The sequence below is a fragment of the Xenopus laevis genome, chromosome 4L (genome assembly GCF_017654675.1).
Source record: "Xenopus laevis strain J_2021 chromosome 4L, Xenopus_laevis_v10.1, whole genome shotgun sequence".
In the NCBI taxonomy this organism is placed as follows: Eukaryota; Metazoa; Chordata; class Amphibia; order Anura; family Pipidae; genus Xenopus; species Xenopus laevis.
In genome coordinates, this window is record NC_054377.1 from 21,446,707 (window position 1) to 21,468,372 (window position 21,666).

The 21,666-nt window shown below is 35.4% G+C and overlaps 2 protein-coding genes across 2 annotated transcripts in view; both read right to left on the minus strand.

Annotated features, from left to right (window-relative positions):
- LOC108713471 (mucin-2) overlaps positions 1 to 14,118 on the minus strand; it is a 70,629-nt gene extending 56,511 nt beyond the window's left edge. The window contains exons 1-16 of the mRNA XM_041589613.1: positions 14,043 to 14,118; positions 12,222 to 12,483; positions 11,941 to 12,055; positions 11,482 to 11,575; positions 10,518 to 10,624; positions 8,850 to 9,069; positions 7,918 to 8,043; positions 7,713 to 7,830; positions 6,538 to 6,676; positions 5,717 to 5,818; positions 5,552 to 5,621; positions 5,322 to 5,462; positions 4,025 to 4,365; positions 2,700 to 2,831; positions 1,406 to 1,532; positions 1,043 to 1,298 (exon numbers count right to left, since the gene is read on the minus strand). Coding sequence (XP_041445547.1) covers positions 1,043 to 1,298; positions 1,406 to 1,532; positions 2,700 to 2,831; positions 4,025 to 4,365; positions 5,322 to 5,462; positions 5,552 to 5,621; positions 5,717 to 5,818; positions 6,538 to 6,676; positions 7,713 to 7,830; positions 7,918 to 8,043; positions 8,850 to 9,069; positions 10,518 to 10,624; positions 11,482 to 11,575; positions 11,941 to 12,055; positions 12,222 to 12,483; positions 14,043 to 14,118 — 2,426 coding nt within the window. The remainder of the gene's footprint in view (positions 1 to 1,042; positions 1,299 to 1,405; positions 1,533 to 2,699; positions 2,832 to 4,024; positions 4,366 to 5,321; positions 5,463 to 5,551; positions 5,622 to 5,716; positions 5,819 to 6,537; positions 6,677 to 7,712; positions 7,831 to 7,917; positions 8,044 to 8,849; positions 9,070 to 10,517; positions 10,625 to 11,481; positions 11,576 to 11,940; positions 12,056 to 12,221; positions 12,484 to 14,042) is intronic.
- A 3,580-nt stretch (positions 14,119 to 17,698) lies between these two features.
- Positions 17,699 to 21,666, minus strand: part of LOC108713472 (mucin-2) — a 93,558-nt gene continuing 89,590 nt past the window's right edge. Inside the window, exon 36 of the mRNA XM_041589614.1 lies at positions 17,699 to 17,737. Within this exon, the coding sequence (XP_041445548.1) occupies positions 17,699 to 17,737 (39 nt within the window). The remainder of the gene's footprint in view (positions 17,738 to 21,666) is intronic.

The following is a 21,666-nucleotide window of genomic DNA, read 5'->3' on the forward strand; positions in this document are numbered from 1 at the left end:
TTTGTATGGTCACTTTATAATAAGTCCAGGTCTTATACATATTATCAATATTTGCAGTAATTATAGATCATTCCTTTGTCCCTACTCCTAGAAGATCTCATAATCTAAGGTCCTAATCCATTCGCACACTATTATAAATTTTATCAGAAGCCATTTAACCAGGGACATACCTACAGAGGAAGCAGACCCTGCAGCTACAGGCGGGCCCAGGAGGTATAGGGGCCCCATGAAGTTCTAATTTTTATACAATTTCAATAAATACTGGTATAACAGGTCAACATATAGACATTTTGGAACCTGAAAAATAATTTGCTGTGGAGCCCAGTAATATCTAGTTACACCACTGCATTTCATTTTTGGAATACCAAAGAAAACCCATGCTAATATTGAAAGAACAATCAAGCAGCGTACAAATTGTCAGGACTGCCAGAAGCACCCGACAGCGCTGCTCACCTTCCCGGCGGTCGCAATGAAAATCCAAGATGGCGGCGCCCATGTTGAACACATGGGTGCAGTGTCACTGCATGATGATGTCATCACTGGTGCCTGGATTTTGTCATAAAAGGGCACCCTGGACACTGAAACCCTGCCCAATTATAGGTTTCTTGTGCTATTGAACCTGGGTGTGTTTTGCTATCCTGATCCTGATTCCTGCCTGAAACTCTGACTTTGAACCTGATCTGCCTGCCTCCTGAAACGTTGCCTGGACTTTGACTATTCTCTTGTTTAACCCCTCGGATACCATGATCTTGGACTCTTGTTCCTGGCTTCCTCCTTGGTCCAGACTACTCCCTTTGGGAGCCGCTAACTCAATGTGTTAATAAATAAATAAAAAATCAGATTACAGTTATTAATGCTTTTCATCAGGACCAGTCATTGCTCACCACAGATAAGATTGTTTTATAATAAAGACGACTCATAGAGATTATATTTCCTGTTAATTAATTTACTTTTACTCGTAAACTAATCCCACAATGTACAATGTTGTTTTTTGTTGCAGTTTATACATAACAAGCTAGCTGAAGGCTTTACTGAAACTTACCAACGCTCGTTTTGTTTGTAGATAATTTCAAGGGGCTTAAGGTAAGTGCCACTGTAGTAGCATGAGCAATGAGATATGTGCACACATTCGTCATTCTCATTCAGGAACTCTCCATCTTTGCAACCACAGCCATCAATAGGAAGTGATTTTGGAACACATTCTTTCTCTCCATCTGTCAGGGAATGGCAGGTTAATGGGCATGTTGAAAGGCTGTAGAGGTAGATCTGCGATGGTGTGCAAGCCGTAATGTACTTATCTGAAAGAGGAATAAAAGGACACAAAAACCATTTTTAAAGCTAAATCAACTTATATCGGATGCATATAGTAGAAAATATTCACAGGGTGGAGAATATTTATATTTACCACAAATGCCTTTTCGCCAGTCCCTCAAAATAATTCCTTTAATTGCACAAGCTGTGACATACGAGGACAAAGTGGCGCACATGCAGATCTCACTCTTTTTACAGTTACAAGTATGGTAACGGCATCTCTGTTGCAAATAAAGGTGATATACATAGTTTTATATAGCTCTGAAGCATATTTCTAATATCCATTGAAATTAACTTTATTGCTGAACAATCACAAAAATCACATTTGAAAATGGAATGGAATGTTAATGAGGGGGTTTTAAAATGTTTATGGAATTACAAATTCTGAAAGAGATTTATGGGTGTTAGCCCTGAATTTACAGTAATGTTCAGTGGTTGCGTGGGGGGAGGAACTACCCTGAGCTGGCAGATATAAAAAAAAATCCTGTAATATAAGAGTAAACAGGTGGCCTAGATAATGCTTCTTTGCAATTTGCTCTATGGTAGCTTTCTACATTTATACTGAGTTTTGGTTACCCAAGTATTCCATAAAAGGGATATAACCAGTTTTTTACTGCTAGGCACGCTTTAGCTCAGCAGCTCTTTTTGAATGTCAGCGACCCTAATTGTCTATGCATTTTACTGTATATTTACTTCCTGGATTCAGTTAACCTTAGGGTTGCTGACTGCCTGGTATTAGCAGTCTAAAAATGCAAATATCTCTAATGTAAGCTGCACAAGAGAAACATCGTGGATAAAAAAGGATTTACTCTTAAAGGCTGCATTTAAAAAAAGCTTTTTCTCTAATTCCAGGTACCCGAATGTATGACACTAGAGAGCTACAAAAGTTGCAGAAGGTTGCGTTAGTGTTCATGCACTCTTGGGGGGTTATTTATCAAAGTCCGAATTTATCTCAATATTTTCTGCTACAAACTCCGATCAAATCTGCTCGGGTTTTTTCTGCTTATTTATTATTACATTTTCCCGTAAATTTGCTTTGCGGTAAAAAATATGATTTTCATAATTTTTTGGGATTTTTTCATACGATTTTCAAGATGTTTTGGGAATTTTCACCTGAAAACCTGAAAACTTCGGGGTATTGCATGAAACCCAGTGCACATCAAAAAATCATTGGGACTTCTCCCGTTGACTTACAGTATATGCAACCTCAACAGGTCTGAGATGTTGGATTTTCAGATTCAGACTTTTCCATCCTCGAGGTTTAATAAATTCCGAAAAATGTATGATTTTTTAAAAGTCATATTTTAAAAAAAAAAATCACAAATTTTTCGTGATTTTTGCATTCGAAGTTTACTATATAACCCCCTTGGTATTTCCTGTATAATTACCTTTGCATATTCTGATGGTTCTACAATTGGATGGCAGTTGGAAAAGGGCGCGTTGGCTTTTTCCAGTAATGAACACCAATATTCAGCGTATTTATCTAAGAGAATCAATATTAAAAACAAAGAGACAAATGATATAAAACAATAAAAAAAACAAGTTACACTGAGAAACATATACAGATATATTATTTCTAAAAGTTATAGTTTTTAAGAATGTTTGCCATTTTCACACCCATACTTTGACAAGACATGTCCAAGGGAGAAGCTTTTAGGACAAAATGCTATGCTGGTTGGATAAACATGGGGGAAAAAAGGCAGAAAAGCATACTTAGTATGACTTTACCAAGGGTACAAACACAAATACTATATGCTAAGAATAGTGATGGGCGAATCTGGGCCGTTTCACTTTGCCGGAATTTCCCGAAACTGCGAAAAAATTGTGAAACGGCGCTGGTGTCTCATTTTTGATGCCGGCGTCCAAAAAAAACATCCTGTGATTTCACAAATGTATTCGCCAGCGGCAAACCTCGGGAATTCGTGGCAAATTTGCGCCTGGAGAATAAATTCGCCCATCACTAGCTAAGAAACATCTCTGAAGCATATAGGAATCTCTGTGGTAAAGACACAGATGAGCTTATTGTCTCCTGGGGGCATTTCCCTGGGAAAAGTGCAAGTTGATATTTACATCAGTTTTCTTTTGTCACCTGATAATCTTATTTATCATGACACTGGTAATGAGAAGCCTACACCTGTAGTACAGTGCTCTGGGATGAATGATTCATATAATGACAGAGGGCTCAGGTAGCAGGAGACATTATAAAATAAAGCTGATTTTCTTGCAAAGTTCAATGTTATGGGTAAAAAAATGTTAGGTACAACAATTAATGCTTCCTGGAGGGCCTCTCAGTTCTTTTATTTTCATTAGAGCTATTAAATGGGTTAGTACTTAGCAGTAGTGCTTTAGTGCAAAATATTATCTATACTAGAAAATTATCCCTGAAGTGTAGTATTTCATCTATCAATACTGAAATACATAATTTAAAGGGCATCTGAACACTGCTTAACACTGCTGAACTGCCCTACCACATTTATTCTTGTTCTGGTGTATAGGGTCCTTGTCCGGTTTTCACACATACAGATGTTTTTGGAAGGGCTGTCTGGGTAAAAAATGCCTGTCCAGATTTCATAACCCCCACCCCGATGCAACAGACCTGCCTCCTACATCATCTGTCCCACCTGCTGCCCAGATTTCCCCACCAGAAAAGGTGTACAAAGCCTAGATTAGGATTTGGGAGCTGTAGACTAACAACAAGGTTGTTTTCTCAAACACTATTGCTTGATAAAACTTTTATCCAGCTCTGCACAGCCAGCAGCTGCAATAATATGCAAAATAATCCTTCAGTGAGAATTCCACCTGGTGTATATATATATATATATATATATATATATATATATATATATACAGGTATACTGTATGTAATATTGCTTTTGCTAGAAACCTTACATCTTTCTGTGTTTATGTGACATGGATCATCCAGCCAGTCGGGCTTGTCTTGGCAGCCTGGCTGAGCCTTCCAAGTGTTGGCAAAGGCTGATGCTGTTGCTTCTACAAGACCTCCAGATGTTTGGAAGTCATCTGTTTCTTTGTAGTTAAAGTTTCCACAAAGTCCTTGATACAGAAAAATAAAACATATTAACTGTTGTACAATATGTAAATATAAAAGTACAAAATAAAATATTGGAGAAATAAATGAGGCTGAAATGTTATTTACAGTTGCTCCAATGAAAGGGGAGGTATAACACCTTTTTCTACATTCATTTAAAGCGATACAGACACGTTCCTATAAAAATCATAGGAAAATGTCAGTATCAAGTAGTTGCTGCACCCGGAATGGTTTCCCTCAAAGCCCCCACTCAAAGCCGGCCCCAGCCACACAAACCTTTGCACAGCCAACCCGCTGACACTGCTAACAGATCTTCTGCCTTGATTCCATGACGCTGGGCTGGGAGGTCCTGTTTTCATTCGTAATTAACCTATGGAGGGATCACACCGCCCCCAGGCCAGCATCACTGAAACTGCACAGAAGATCTTTTAGCAGTGTCGGAAGGTTGGATCAACGCAGATTTACGGGGCTGGCGCCAGCTTTGAGGGAGGTTTTCAGGGGAACTATTCCGAGTGCAGCACCTACTTGATACTGACACGTTCCTATGATTTTTATAGGAACGTGTATGTATTGCTTTAATGAATGGAGCTTGTTCTGAACATGCTTATTGCATATTGCTTTATTAGGAAATACATGTAGGTAATAGTTGTTGCTCTAAAAAGGGGATACTTTGAAAACAAAAATACAAATTTAAAATACAAATTTACTGCTAAAAATTAGCATTCCACAAACTCTTTAACTCCTATTGCCCCAAGTTTCAAAGTTCATCGAAGTTTATTGGTATGAAAAAAACATACATTTATATCATGAGAATAGATAATAGAAAAACTGAGTGGGGATTCATGCACATCATATTTATTAGAGGTGGAAAGCTCAGACAAGTACAAATGAACATATTTTGGCAAGAAAGAAAAAATCATTCTACTGTATTCGATACTACCTCTACCTTATCTATACCCACCTTTTAGTTGTCCTATGGCCGAAAGTCCAACTGTAATATACAACTGCATCATAGGCATTAGCTGGACCCGGATCTCCATATTATAAATAGTTGTTTCCAATATAATGTCCTTATGAGTAAGTTGCTTAATTGTAAAGCTTGCTTAAAAAGAAATAAAAAATTAAATTTTAAATCAAGACTTGGCAGATGCACCTATTGTAAATTTGCAATATAAAACACCAGAAGCATACCTGCAGCATGGGGTAAGGTTATTATCAAGTCATTCAGAAGCACTCTACCATCTGATTTAATTGTCACAATCTGTAGGATTTAAAAGAAAAAAAGGCCTAAAGCTGTGATCACTAAGATAATAAACAGTAATATTGTTTTCCATGTTCTGGTACAGTTTTACTCACAGTAAGCTTATTGTCAGTAAGGAGCTTAACAGTTTTCAGACAGGTGTCCCTTTCATTTGCACTGCAAGGAGTCATTTCTCCTAAGATAACATGGTCACTACCCTAAAACAAGACAATAATATTATGTCAGGTAACATAACAGCTGTACTTTCTCAAATACACAAGCATTTTATTTTGCTACAGAACTTAAGTATAAATTAAGCAAACTTTATTTATCTTAACATGTCCCAACATATGATAGAAAAACATAGTTTGCTCCATCCTTAGCTACATGTTTTTTGATCCATATTGTGGTTTATTCTCACACTTATTTCTTTGTAGGGTGAACAGTCTGAGGGAATAGAAACATAACAATGATCACTGCATAATAGAAAAGGCTTTTCATGTTGATGGTTTGCTTTATTGTATATATTTAGTTGCAGTATTTCTACTAGTAACACAAATATATGTAAAAATGTATGATAAAGGTTACATATAAGGGAAATTCTCGTGCCATAACTACTACTTAACGGCCTTGAGGATTCTAGTGTGTTGCGCTACACTGGGCTCATTTTTGGTGTGAATGGTCTGGCTTGTAAGGCATGTTCCCAAGAAGTTTAAGGTTATAAAACTGAAAGCAAAATGTGTCTCTATATTAAATTGCATATTAAAACAAAGCAATAATGGTACTTATTTCATACAATGTTAATGCTAGGGGCTGCAGTTTCCATTACAGTACAGAATAGCCTATAATATATTTTTATTATTATCATACAGTGTAGCTATACTAGTTAAAAAGAACCCAAAAGTTATAGGTACATAGTACTACAAATTAATCTTGCCTGGGACAGCACATAGTAGCAGTTCCCGTGAAAAGTGTACTTTTTCCCATCAAATGTAGTAAAATAAGCTCCTCCCTCAATGGCACAAACTCCAAGGCATGGAGCATCTGTGCAGTTCCATCTTCCTGATAAACATGTACTGTAATAGAGGAAAAACTATTTTGTGACTCATTTCAGTGATAAGGCATCAAGGTTACAGGAAAGGAGGCATATACACATGGTATGTCTTGATGTGAAGAATAGCAGAATAAATCCTAGGAAGGAGAGTAGAAGGATTTGGATTCTCCAGTTAAATAAATAAAAAGGAAATGATTGTCTTCCAACATGATCATTTTTGTTTTTCAAAATTTCAGTAGATTACACAAGATAACACTTTGGTGTCTATTTAAGATCACTTGTGTTTTTTGGCAAGAGCAATCTTTATGGAAACTCTGAGTGAGTTTCCTAGCTCATTGGGTTTCAGGCCAGAAAACCAACAAACTTAAATTATGAGGGTAGACTGTCAAGGTTGGGGTTGTTTTCTCTGGAAAAAAGGCACTTGCGAGGGGACATGATTACACTTTACAAGTACATTAAAGGACATTATAGACAAATAGCAGGGGACCTTTTTACCCATAAAGACGATCACTGTACCAGAGGCCACCCCTTTAGACTAGAAATAAAGAACTTTCATTTGAAGCAACGTAGGGGGTTCTTCACAGTGAGGACAGTGAGGTTGTGGAATGCACTGCCGGGTGATGTTGTGATGCTGATTCAGTTAATGCCTTTAAGAATGACTTGGATGATTTATTGGACAGACATAATATCAAAGGCTATTGTGATACTAAGCTCTATAGTTAGTATAGATATGGGTATATAGAATTTAATTAAAAGTAGGGAGGGGTGTGTGTATGGATGCTGGGTTTTCATTTGGAGGGGTTGAACTTGATGGACTTTGTCTTTTTTCAACCCGATTTAACTATGTAACTAACTATGTAATTATGTGGCAAAATTTCCATAATTTTAACCAAATGGCATTTTGTAATGAAGAAAAACATCTAGTACTGGTTTGGAAAACGATCCCTAATGTGTCAGAGGGCCAATGTTGCAATATTTATATATTATATTATATTTTATAAAAATGAAATATTATCATTATTGAATTATTGTTTATAATAAAAAAGTTCAGGTCATACCATTTTTCACAGTCATTTTCCATTATTTGCCCTGGGGAATACAATGATCCTCCATATTTGCAATAGCATTGAGCCACTGGCACACAGCCCCTCCAGTTATGATCATCCTGTACAGTACCTGCAAAATAAACAAGTACTAACTGGTAAGGTGGGATTCCATTAGACCAGCACTCATGCCATGTCTGTTTTGATACTGTTCACTTACCTTCAGGACAAAAACAGCCATTCATATAATGTTCCTCACAAGGGGTTTGAATTTCCAGGTTAGAGCAGGAGTGTATGCACATTGAACTACTTTCTTTATAAATCATGTTCTCAGGACATGTCCTGTCTGGAAACAAATTGAAACAATCAAATTTTTGTAGGGAACTATGAACAAAAACAACGATACTGTCCACTGAAAAAAAAGAATCACATTTTTTATTAACTAATTGTGTACAATTTGCACCCCTCTAACATTGGCATAGGCATCAAACAAGGGCAAAATGCTTGCGATAGGGTTTTCTGGATAAGGGCTCTTTTATAGTGATGGGCGAATCTAGGCTGTTTCGCTTTGCCAAAAAATTTGCGAAACAGTGCCGGCGTCTCATTTTTTTTACCAGGGAATTCGCAAAACATCGCCGGCGTCCTTTTTTTTACCAGGGAATTTTCACTGCCATTTTGCGAATTTATTCGCCGGCAGCGAATCAAGCAAATTCGCCGCAAATTCGCGCCTGGCGAATAAATTGCCCATCACTACTCTTTTATTAATTTGGAGCTAACTAACTTAAGTCGGCTAAAAATTATTTAAACAAAATAAACACAATAGGATTGTTTTACAACCAATATGGATTAATTCAGCTTAGTTATCCTCAAGTACAAGATACTGTTTTACTATTACAGTGAAAAAGCAAATTGGGAGTCTTCAATGGTTCAAAAAATTTGAAAAACTTGCATTGATAAAATGCTTTGCATTTGCCATAGGCAGTTCCCATTGGATTTTACATAATGCCAACATTTTATCATTCATATTTTTTGCATTTTTTGCACTTAATAAATATTGCACATTCAAGCATAATTTGATTTCAGTAGTTTTAGAGCAAACAAATCAAATGATAAACCCATATTTCTATAATAAATTAAATTCAAGTTGCTTACGACAAAAGTTGTCAGTTCTCCAGTTATTAGGATGACCCCCAGAATGGGCACATTGTTTGGAATACTCTGTTATTGTGCTGCAGAGACAGAAGGAGTCTTGGTCTTGGCCACAGGAGCACATGTCCAGCATGCAGGCTTGGATATAGGGTTTTAGATTCAGGTGGGTGTTGCTGCAGTTGGAAAATGCAGGATTGTTCAGGTGCTGACTACATACTGGAATCTAGGGAATGAAGCATCAATAAATGAACATTAATCTGCATCTGTTTTCATTTTGAAAATGTTAGCTCTTTCATTTGTCAAGAAATGAGTTGTTCTGTCATGACTTTTTAATTGTATCATTATTATTAATTTGTTTTTATTATTAATGATAAATCATTCCTTTCTTTTAAAATGTACATAATTAGGAAAAAATGTTGCCATTAATTGGATATAGCAATCACCAGTGTGAGGAGAAAACTTATGGTTTAGGTGGCTTAGTTTGGAGGGGTATGTGTTAGAAAGCAAGTCCTGTGAAGGCATCATAGTAGGACTAACTGTAAATAATGTTGCAAACACAGCTCATCAGTTTTATATCTATAGCTGTTCAATGACTCTCAGATTTGAGATGAAATTCATTGCTCTCCCTGTAAGTGTCTCAGTTGACACTTTATGAGCTGAAGTAAGACAAGATGGATCCAGTCAGGCACTTTTGGGTACAGTTGGGTACATCAAACCAATCATATTTAATATTTATGAATATTATACTGTGCTTCCTAACATCTTCCTAAGATTAGTTTGCCACCTGCAACCCCACAGAAAATGCATGCAATAACTTGCAGCCTTTATGTTCACACTCTGGAATTAATTATGGTTCACTATTGTATTATGCTTTCTATTTTTTGCTTGGATGGCTTATTTGTAAAGGAAAGGGGATTGGAGATATTGCAACATACTTCTTAAGGTGCTATACATGGGCAGATCCGCTCATTTGTAGAGGTTGCCAAACAAGAGGATCTTGCCCCATTATGACCACCTTCAGTCGGCAATATCAAGTTGATTCAATCGGATTACAAGGCCAGTAATGCAATGCAGTTAGTGAGATTCGACGGGATTTTTAAATGGAATATTTATACCTGCCCGATAGATATCGGGACGATTTTCGGACAGATATTGTACGGGGAAGCCCATCGGAGGGACTCATACACTAGCCAATGAGTTGCTGACTGTCAGCATCTTTTAGTGGCCTGTGTATGGCCAAGAAACACAGCATTAGACAGCCTTAGGGCTCTTACTGATGAGCGGTTGTAGCTGTGCCCCCTGCATTCTGTTTCTCAGCGTTCAGCCGCAGGGGAGCGCAGGAATAGACGCATTACGTTTTTTCCAATGGGGCTGTACTCACACAGGCGCTTGTAGGTGCCGAACGCAGGAAAAATGCAGCATGTTGCGTCTCAACCTGCGTTCGGTGCCTACACGCGCCTGTGTGAGTACAGCCCCATTGGAAAAAACTTAATGCGTCAATTCCTGCGCTCCCCTGTGGCTGAACGCTGAAAAACGGAATGCAGGGGAGCGCAGCTTCAACCACTCGTCAGTAAGAGCCCTTAGGCTTATCTGATGTATGATTCATTTCCTCGACTGCAGAACAATAGACCCCATGAAAAGATATGATCATTTTAGTATAAAATTACTTACATACTGAGAGCAATCGGATGTATCTTGTGGCTCCTCACTCCAACATTCCTCATCTGTGTTTTGTATTACTGGCAAATTTCCAAATTCAATAGGATACAATGTTATATCTATAGAAAATGTAGAATGTAGCAAAGAAAAAAACAGTGTTTCTTTAAATAATAAAATATTTTAGATTTCCTTACCTGACTTTGACATTATTATATTTTAAAATCTGTGAGACAATCTTTCTTTTTTAAGAAAAAGAGACACTTGGGTTATAAACCAAGAACATGTTTTAGTTAATTTAGACAAATACAGAACCATAATTGTTATATTTAACATTAGAAATGTTTTGCTCTGTAACAATTCCTTAGAACACACTTATTGTAGTTAACACAGGGTTGGTTAAGTTTAACAATTCAGTGTGTTGTTAGAGCTCAGCGTGGTCTGAACTCTAACACCCCTTTACACAGAGTCGAGCACTGCAGTAAAAAACATCCTGACAAATTGATCAAGGCAGTAAATGCTGTGATAAATGTACATTTTTTTTACATTTAAAAAAGTTTCTTTAAGTTAAGTAGTAATTAAGTAAAGTAAAAATTTAATTGCTAGGAATACCTCTGCATTCTATTACTGACTTGCTGGCTTTTTTTTTAGAAAACCAAGCATTTCTTTCTACAATCAGTTTTGACAAAACTAAAAAGCTTGCCGGGTTTTAGGTGGAAATTTACTGCATAGAATTCAATGACTCATTTGACCCAACATGTTGGAGATGATTCCTAAAGCTGTCCCTATGATTCTGCTTTTGGTACTCACCCATAGTATCATTTTTGATCCCTATTCTCAGTTTAGGAGAATATATTGACCATATAGTTCACCAGAAGAGCTGTGTTAGGCATAAACCCATTGTATAAATCTATAATGTTATATATACAGTATATGTAGAAATATGCAGCTGTTAAATTGCATGTGTAAGAATACTTACCTTTTAGAATTACATACTGGTCATATCTGGAAATTCCATTATAATCTCCACATAAACCACATGTCTTGTTTTTATACTTGGGATCTACCTCCAGCTGTATAAGATAAAACAAAGTATTAATTGTCAAGTGTGTTGTTTATGGTTATTATAAAACATAAAGATGAAATCATGGATATATTAGATTCCATCTGGTAATGGTGGGGTAAGAATCATTCTTTACAAAGAAATGGGATTTGAATAGATTTACAGATAAATTGGAAAAGATTGGAAAACGTATACACAGGAGGCACATTAAGGATAAAAACCTACAGATGTGTATACCCTATTTTATGTATGTGTGTTTTGATTTTGCTTGTGCTTTATGCCAGAGGTCATAGTACACTGTTGTTATTATCTGCAAAGTTGCTTATGCTATATATACAATATGTATTAATCAAATATGTGACAATAGTTGCTCACCATAATAGCATCTTCTTGGTTAAAATAAACATTGAGTCCCAATTTGCTTTGCACAATTGTATAGACTGCATTATGGTAGATGAGAATTCCATAATTATAGTAAGGTACTTTGACACTAAAATAGAAAAAGAAAAACATATATAAAGTAGGTAAATTATTATAGTCTATCTACAACATTGATACAAATTTCAAAAACAAACTGTAAAACCACTTAAAAGGCCTAAAGGCCTAAAATGCAATCTATAACATCAAAATCAGTTTATTAAGAAGAAATCACTCACATTATGTCATTCACAATCACGTTTTTTTCATTCAGTATGATTATCATATCCTTGATGCTGATGATGATTTTGTGAATACGAGGATTCCCTTTGACTATGGAACGTTTGAGGTACACAGAAAACTCTTGATAGGATTCTTGACAATCTGAGACCAAATTGTAGGTACAATCACCTTGGAACTGGTATATTTCATTGTCAAAGGTCTTATAATGGTAGTAGCCCCATGTACTGCATATTGTATTAATGTGATTTTGTAACAATCCTGTTTGAGGAAAACATAAATAGTTAGTCTTTTCTACTGGAATCCACAGGAGCTTCACTGGAAAAAGAGTAGCAATAACCAAATGGAAAATTAGATTTTTCCAGGTAATGTTTCACTTCTGGCTACAACAAAAGTATAGTGATTCTAAATATATTTTAATTACAAGAAATATTGACCAAATATTATATTTGAATAGAGATAGTAAGTGAATGACATAAAATATCTGTCACACCTTTTATGCAAGGGTGTTATATTATCTACAGTGCTGCTAGCAACTCTATATAAAGTTTTACGTACGTGTAAGAAAGAGACTCAATAAGACTCAAATAAAAACTAGGAAAAAAACAATAGAACAATTATATAAATATTAGAGAAAGAACTGGATATGAGGATAGATTTTACAAGAGGAGAGCTGATTTAGCACATAAATATGGAGATGCTTTTTTTTTGCTCACATTTGCATCTGATAAACAGTAGTTAGAGGATAACAAATAGTAGTTCTGGCCTCCTCCTTCATAGTTTGAAATCATATTATTAATTTCAATGGAAAAACATGTAATAAAGATCTACAGTATATGGAGTGAAATGATGAGCCATCATTTCCATGCTTGGAGAACATCCATTTGGCAGATAAAGCCCTTGTATAATTACATTTCTGAGGATAAAATCAGTAGAGTGGAGTAGGTTTTGAGAAGACACTCTGCCTCTGCCTACAGTTTCACACCCCTCCTAGGGATTCTACTTCACAACCTTGTGCAACACTGTTCAGCAAATAGGACAATAAAGGCCCTTGCTTAACAGTTCATTATTGCATCACACGCAGGGGTTTTGCCTTTTCAAACAGATATGCAGTAACCCATGAAAAGAAGAACCATTTGATGATTATGGATATTGCTTCTATTAAGCAGCCAGACTAGCTTGTTATTGGCTATTCTGAATGCATGCTTTATCATAATAGGTTATGTCTAGACTAAGCTTTGTGTATATAAGAGCTCTGAGTTTTGGGTCGTTCTCACACCCCAACTATTATTGTTTACAACAATATGTGACAATTGGGAAATGACACCTAAACGCATGTCTACTGTAAACTTGTTTATTTTCTATGAATAAAGTTTTCTTGAAATACAAAAAAAAAAGAGCTCTGAGTTTTTAAGGAGGAAAGGCAAACATGCTCTAGATTTTTACTAACTTGTAAATAATTAAAAACATTTTTTTTTTGAATTTGCTATTCAACTTCAAATTAAATATAAATATGATAGGGACACGGTATTTTAAACAATTCACTGTTGTTCATGTGATTTTGGTTATATTTTAGGTTGGAGGTAGTAGAACTGCCAGACAAACAGTTAACATTTAAGAAAAAATCTAAATAAATTAACTCTAACAAAATTCCTTTCCTATGGGTGGTATATTTGTTGATAACCTGATTTTGGATAACTTTTTACAGTTTCCTCCATCACTGTCCTTCAAATCTTGTCACTGGTAAAAAAAATTATGGGATCTGTTCATAACTGCAGATGACAGAATGAAAAGGGCATACGAGGATAACACATACTTACCTGTATATACTTCATAGGCACTTGAATACGAAAGCACCATGTAAAACATCCATAGGCTGACAATCTTGTACCCCATTTTGGTGGATGTTTAAAGGCATTGAGCAGCAGCTGAACATGTAGCTTCACTTTTATAGAGTTCATTTCTTTTCCTAATGACATCACACAAGGTGGAGCAAGAAAATATTTAGGATATACAATCAAGGGAAACTATTTTTTTTACTATGAAAGATATTGGGAGGGATCTGCAGATATTTAGTGAAAGAGGCTTTAACTCACTAAGCAGGATATAGAGAAGTACATCAATCATCCAGAAGCACTGAAATGTGACTTGTAGAAAAAATTAAACATGTTTTATTATTTCACTAATAATGTATTGTGTTAGGACTAGAACTTTTCAGAGTCTATTTTCCAAGTGATGTCAATGGAAAAATGGAAGATCTGAAATTGTAAAACCTTATAATACAAAAAAGTTAGTTCAGAAACCTGATCAACTTGTAATCAACCAAATAAATTACTTAAACATAGGTTGTTATTTGTAATATTGACCCAGTGCACTTAATAAAATAATTCTACATTTTGGCTCGTCCATTTAATTTTGAAAAATGATAACTGAAGTTTCATATGAAATCATTAGAACTTAGGAGGCAAAATAAGATGATGAGGATATCAGAGTTTCCCCATCTTGTAATAATGATGGAGAACTTATTCACTTTAGCTGTTCTAGTAAATTAGTTGATTTACTTGTTAAAGATGAACAAAAGCTTGACAAATACTAAAAGTACCAGACCTTATTTTTTGCCCTTATGTCACTACTCAAAGTCAACTTCAGTATATAGAAAATACAGCAGTTCTTACCTGTTATGTTTTATGCTTTAATTCACCTTTGAAGAACCATGAAACCAAAGATAAGAAATGTCCAAGTTATTAAAAGTTTGCAGAATATGTTTTCTTAGGAAGAGCAGCTCAACCAGGGGTTTTATTATACACCCTTTCATTCCCCAATACACTTCCTTTTTGTCATATTTATATTTAGTCCAAATAATAGTAATTTAAGTAAGTAATTTCCAAGGTCTTGAAAAAACCATCAATGTATGTAACATGTGGGTTTATTCCCTGTATACTCCCTGTGCAGAGGTGCATTGCAGATTAATTCCAAAATATATTCTCTTTTAAGTATGTTATAGTTCAATAACAAGAAATATTGGAGATATGTTTTAAATATCATTTGAGTTTAGTCTGAAATATATCACAAAAAGTTTGAATGACAATTTGAGTAAATAGAGTTTAAATGCCTGATTCAGATATTTTATTGAAGGACCTCTATAGTCAATTTTAATTATAGATATTTATATATATAATATAGACTAAAAGAAGAGTATTTGTAAGTAAGTCTTTATTTGGCTTAGAGCAGGGGTCCCCAACCTTTATATTTGTGGCCTGTAGCAGCTATTTACTAGGCAGCCGCCCTGAGGTGTCAGATGTGATTGAAGTTCCAAGGAGACGAGCAGTGCAATGTCTGTGAGCCCTGCCACCGACGCTGCCACTCTCACAGTAGGAGGCTGAGTCCCCACAAGATCTCCCCCAAGGCTCGCCCGCTCCTCGGGGAGTTCAGGGTCTGCATGAGGATTTTCCAGGCACACAGAATAGGGTTAGGCTGTGGGAGCAGGGGAGGATAATGGGCTCCCTGTAGAAGAAGGAGCCGCACATCGGGCACTTCAGCTTTTCATCCAGCCAGGTCGCTTTTCCTGCTGTCAGTAGACTATGGGAACTAGCCAGGCAGGATGGATGGTCGCCATATCGCCTTTGCTGAAGAAGAGCGGAAGTGGAGTTTCGGTAAGTTATTTCTTAATAAAGACTTTGCAATTTTAAATTTTAATTTGTCTTGGTGTTTTTTTTCCGTTGTTTCGTTCGTTGTTTTTTTTTTTGATGTTACTGTTCCTTTAAGTGAAAAATTACATAGTGGGTGTGGATGTGGGTTCATTAGTTAGTAGCTCTTAAGTCAGGTTTCAGATTTTAGTGCACTTTTAACAAAAATCCACCCTGTATGTTCAGAAAGGTGAATTACAACTTTTGTCAATGCTTATAAAATGGACTGTTTCTCTGCCAGTGGAAAATCACTGATGACAAAACTGTTGACGTAACATTAGACTTAGCCTGCCCAAAAAAAATCACCCTCTGCCTATGGCCCCCATGTCCATTGAGAATAAACTGAGCAAATGGAAAGTGAGCATGTCAAAGGGAGTTTTAAGGTCAGGGTGTACTGCAGTGATGATAATCCTACTTTAATTCAATTGGCTGCACTTTTACTATACACTCATGCGTCATTCTTTACACAGTCACAAATATGGAGCGCTCACCTCCCAGAATAGACCACTGTTGTTGTGTCAGGTGCTGAACCGGAAGACCCAATCCTGTCCTAGGGTCACATCAGTACATCGAAAAATCATCAGCAGCACACTGTTAGATTTGCAAAAGTGCTCGAGTGCAAAATACGTTTCGGGCTTCCCAGGCTCTTTATCAAGCTTGATGAGGCCCGAAAAGTATGCTATGGGCTAAATAAATTTTGCACTCGAGAACTTTTGCAAATCTAACAGTGTGCTGCTGGTGATTTTTCTGAATCTTTTTTTACAGTCACCACTAATATCTAGTCGTTTCTACTTGTGTATTTTTTGCTAATTTTGTGGTAAGAAACCTAATTTATTGTTGCCACAATAACCCACTGAGCCTTAACTCAAATGATTATTAGAGTCTTAGCTTTAGTTATGTACCTGAAACCCAGGCAAATTATTATCATTGCCACCCATCATTAAGTGACTCAAACAAGGTCAATCTACTAGGGATGCACCAAATCCTTGATTCAGTTTGGGAATCGGTTGAATCTGGGAATTTTTCAGCACGATTCAGATTTAGATGAATTCAAGATCCTGGCCGAGCCTAAACCAAACCGTTAATATACCAAGTTACTTTAGGTCACATCATTAAGGGGACATTTTCCCCCTTTACCATACCCTAATTTGCATACACAAGGTTAGGGTTTAAATTCAATTCTGCATTCTCTGAATCCTATCTGAAAGAGTCAGGGGTTGGCCAAATCCCAAAAATAGGAATTTGGTACATACAATTGGCACAAATATGCATTTGAAGTGAAAAAGGATACAGATTAGCAAATTGTATGACTGTATAATTAATCTAAATTATTTAGATTACCACTTTTTAATTCTTACCAAGATTTGTGTCTTTATTTGTGTGTGGGCAGTTCAGGGCAGGTCCTGGAACTAGAATTAATCACTCTTTAACTTATTTTATTATTCTGGAATACAATAGTTAGCAGTTTTAGAAAATGGAATATAAAGAGACGTACTGGGTTTATGAAAATGGCAGCTGCCCATACAGATAAAGATCTCATTTAGAGAAGCTTCCAAAATAATGGATCTTTGCCCAATTTGGTCATCTACTTGCTGAGTCAAATTGAACTTATCCAATGCATGTGCCATTTTATCTCAAACATGCTTCAACATTTTGTGGATTTACATTTTTTCTGTGATTTTACAAATGTTTTTTCTGCATCTGCATCCATTACTTCTTGATCTGATTCAAGTAAAATAGTTATGAATTAAATTATTCTACTTCTTGAAATGTAAACCATAAATTTTTCACTAATTTCTTGTCTCAATAACAATCAGAACCTGTTTTAGCTAAAAAAAAAAAAAAAAAAAAAAAAAATCAAGGTTTAGAGTTCTCAACTTTTTTTAATTAAAATGATCATGTTCTAACGTGAAATTTTTTTAGTAGTAGGTGAAGAACACAAATAAGAGACTTTGCATTGGCACTGACAACTTTAAAGCCATTGTCTTGCAATAGAACATGTCAGTCTGCTCCACTGTTTTTCATATGTGAACACTGGCAATGTACACCTTTATATCTAGTCATATACTCATAGAAAATAAGAATAGACTTTTATATGTACAGTATAACAAAAAGAAAAAGCATGTTCACACATAACACACTAATCATTCCTAATGGAGTTTTAGGAGTGTAGTTAAGGGATTTTACATATTCTGTCATAATCAGAACAACAATTTCACAAGGCAAAGCAGGATCAACAATGGTTTATTTGAAGACCTTAATGAAGTTGACTGTGGCTGATTTAACAGTAACTGTGGGAAAAGGAAGCGTAGCTTTGGAAAATAAACCGGTGCCGGTAACTTATTAAAATGTAAAAAACCTAAATATCTAATGTGATTTAAAACTATATAAAACGATTAAAGTTTATAAGAAAAAAAGAATAGTATTATGATAACAGGAGGTAATTATTTGATGAAAGCAACTCTTTACTTCCAACCATTTCTTATTTTAACACTGTTCTCATTAGTGATGGGCGAATTTGGGGCATTTCTCGGGAATTCGCAGCGAATTTGCGCCTGGCGAATAAATTCGCCCATCAATAGTTCTCATATCTTTTGTACATTTTTAATACATTTTCAATTTACTGCTCTTAAATGCTTATTTACTATGTTCCAATTGTAAGCAATGTACACAATGAAACTAAATAATACATTAATAGGCAAAATACCTAAAGTTTAAATACCAAGGAGCCCATTTATTAACAAATTTAGTGTTTTTCCATGAATGTGTGATTTCCAATTTTTTAAAAGCTCTAAAATTTTGAAATGTATTAAGTGTAAAGACCATGAAAAGAACTAACACAAAACTTTGCCAGACAAACGTTGTCAAGGTTCCTCCTATAGAAGTCAGTGGGAGCTGCTCTGATCCTATTGGACTGTTTTAAATCAGTTCAGACTTTCAGAGGTTTTCTGATAATTTTTTGCTAGGAATTGTCCAAAAAACTTGAATTCTTAGAGGTTTCAGAGGTATTCATATAATTTTTCGGCGTAAAATTTCAGCGTAAGTTTCCGTTCATACTTTTTTTATTCAGAGCTTTTAATAAATGTCATGACATTCATAATTTTAGAGAAAGTGAGTTTAGTCATGGTTTCAAAAACCTCTAAAACCGCTAAAATTCGGCCTTCAATAAATAGGCCTCCACGTAGTAACTTAAAAGATTTTGATGAAAGCAAAATGATGATACTGCAAAATGATGATACTGCAAAATGATGATACTGCCTATAAGAAGATTCATCTGTTATTTAACATTAAACTGTTAGAATGTACAGTGCATCATTGCAGCCCTTGAAAAATTGTAGCTTCCAACTTCCCTTTACCATCTTTAAAACATATCAAATAGAACCATTTATCTGCAGCTGAAAATATTGCAGCATTTGGCAAAATTGAAACTCTAGCATCAATGCAGGGGGGCATTTTACCTCTTATAGCTTTATTAATAACAAACAATGTGATTTTCATTTGCAACAGTCTTATTCTCCACAACTATCTGCTAGCATTTAAGAATTCACAAATTCAATATCAGGGGGAAAATGTTGTATGTGTTTTATTGTAAAGATAATTTTTTTTCTTGAACTTAAGAATTGATAAACTGCACCAGCTGAGTGTAACAAACTACATTTATTAGTTGGATAATTTCATAACATGTAATGCATTTAGAAAAGGTGTTACATCTCCCTTGTATTCCTAAATAAATAGAAAATACTGATAATTTTTACATTAATAAGGACAAGGACTATGTACTATAGGGAATAGGTTGGTTCAATCCTTTGCAATGAGATTATGCTTAAAAGTTAAACTATAATTAAAAGATCATTAATAATTACAAGAGAGTCTGATCTATATATCTATGCAAGATGAACAAGACATTCTATGATATAAGCAAGTTGTCCAACGTTTCAACTGGAGACATTAATTTTAAATAAATAAAACCTTCAGGGCTTTTTTATAGTAAAGCTATAGACCAGGATTAAATACAGTCTACAATTCAACACTCTTATAGACATTAAGGGGCAGATTTATCAAAGGTCAAGGTGAATTATCCAATTAAAAAAAATTGAATTTCGAGCTATTTTTGTGTACCTCGACTAGGGAATAGTCCAAATTCGATTTGAATTTGAATTTTTTTTTCGAATATCGAAATTTACAGTCTCTTTAAAAATTCGACTTCGACCATTCGCCATCTAAAACCTGCCAAATTGCTGTATTAGCCTATGGGGGGACCTCCTAGAACCTATTTGGAGTAAATTGAAAGACTCTGAAATTTTTTTTGGGAAAAACTTTGATTCAAATTCGATTGAATGCGCTATTACTTTTATTCGTACGATTCTAATTCAGCCGAATATGGACCTATTCGATCAAAAACTGACCTATTCAGCCAAAAAAAAAGCTTTGACTTAATTTCAGTTGGTCTTTCTGAATTCGAATTTCGAAGTTTTTCAAATTCGAAATTCGACCCTTGATAAATATGCCCTAGGTTTCATACCAACTACTATGAGCCACAAATCAAATTTTTTTCAATAATTTCTTGTCTCAATGACAACCACAAACCTCTTTTAGCTGTAAAAAAAACGATCAAGGTTTAGAGATCTCAATGTTTTTTTTTTATTAAAATGATCATATTCCAACATAAAAAGATTATTAGTGGTAGGTAAAGAACACAAACAAGAGACTTTGCATTGGCACTGAAAACGTTTAAGCCATTGTCTTGCAATAGAAAATGTCAGTCTGCTCCACTGTATTTCACAAGTGAACATTGTTTTGCTGGCAAGGTAAACCTTTATATCTAATCCTACACTCATAGAAAATAAGAATATACTTTATATGTACAGTATAACAAAAAGAAAAAAGCATGTTTACACAGAACACACTAATCATTCCTAAGGGAGTTTAAGAAGTATAGTTAGGGGATTCTACATATGCCTTAAGCTGGCCATAGACGCAAAGATCAGATCGTACGAATCAAGGATTCCTATCAATTTCGGACCATTTGTGGAGAGTCCCGACATTTTTCGTCCAGCGGAGATCGATCGTTTGGTCGATGAGACAGGTTAAAAGATTTCTGTCAGAAGCAGATAATATCTCTGCATGTATTGCTGATTGTACGATTTTCAGAGGGAAACTGTCACCAGCTTTGGTCAGACATAACTTTTGTACTATTGCTGCCAGGGGCAGAACATCGGCTAATCTGTTCTTTTACTCTGTTATTTGATCTGAATAGTTAGTGACAGGTCGGAAGATGGTCCAGCTTTAAGGAAGGGATTCTACATATGCTGTCATAATCAGAACAACAATTTCACAACGCAAAGCAGGATCAACTATTGTTTATTTGAAGAGCTTAATGAAGTTGACTGTGGCTGATTTAACAGTGACTGTGGGAAATAGAAGCTTAACTTTGGCAAATAAACTGGTGCAGTTAACTTTTTAAAATGTACGAAATCAAAATATCTAATGTGATTTAAAACTATATAAAACTATTAAAGCTTATTTAAAAAAATTAATAGTATTAAGATCAACGGAGGCAATAATTTGATGACAGCAACTCTACTTCTGGCCATTTCTTACTTTAATATGGCAAACACTGTGCTCATATCATTTGCCCTTGTCAAAACATTCAGGGGCAGATTTACTAAGCTCGAGTGAATAGTTCGGATGCAAAAATATTCAAATTTAGAAGTAATTTTTTGGGTACTTCGACCATCGAATTGGTCAAATTTGATCG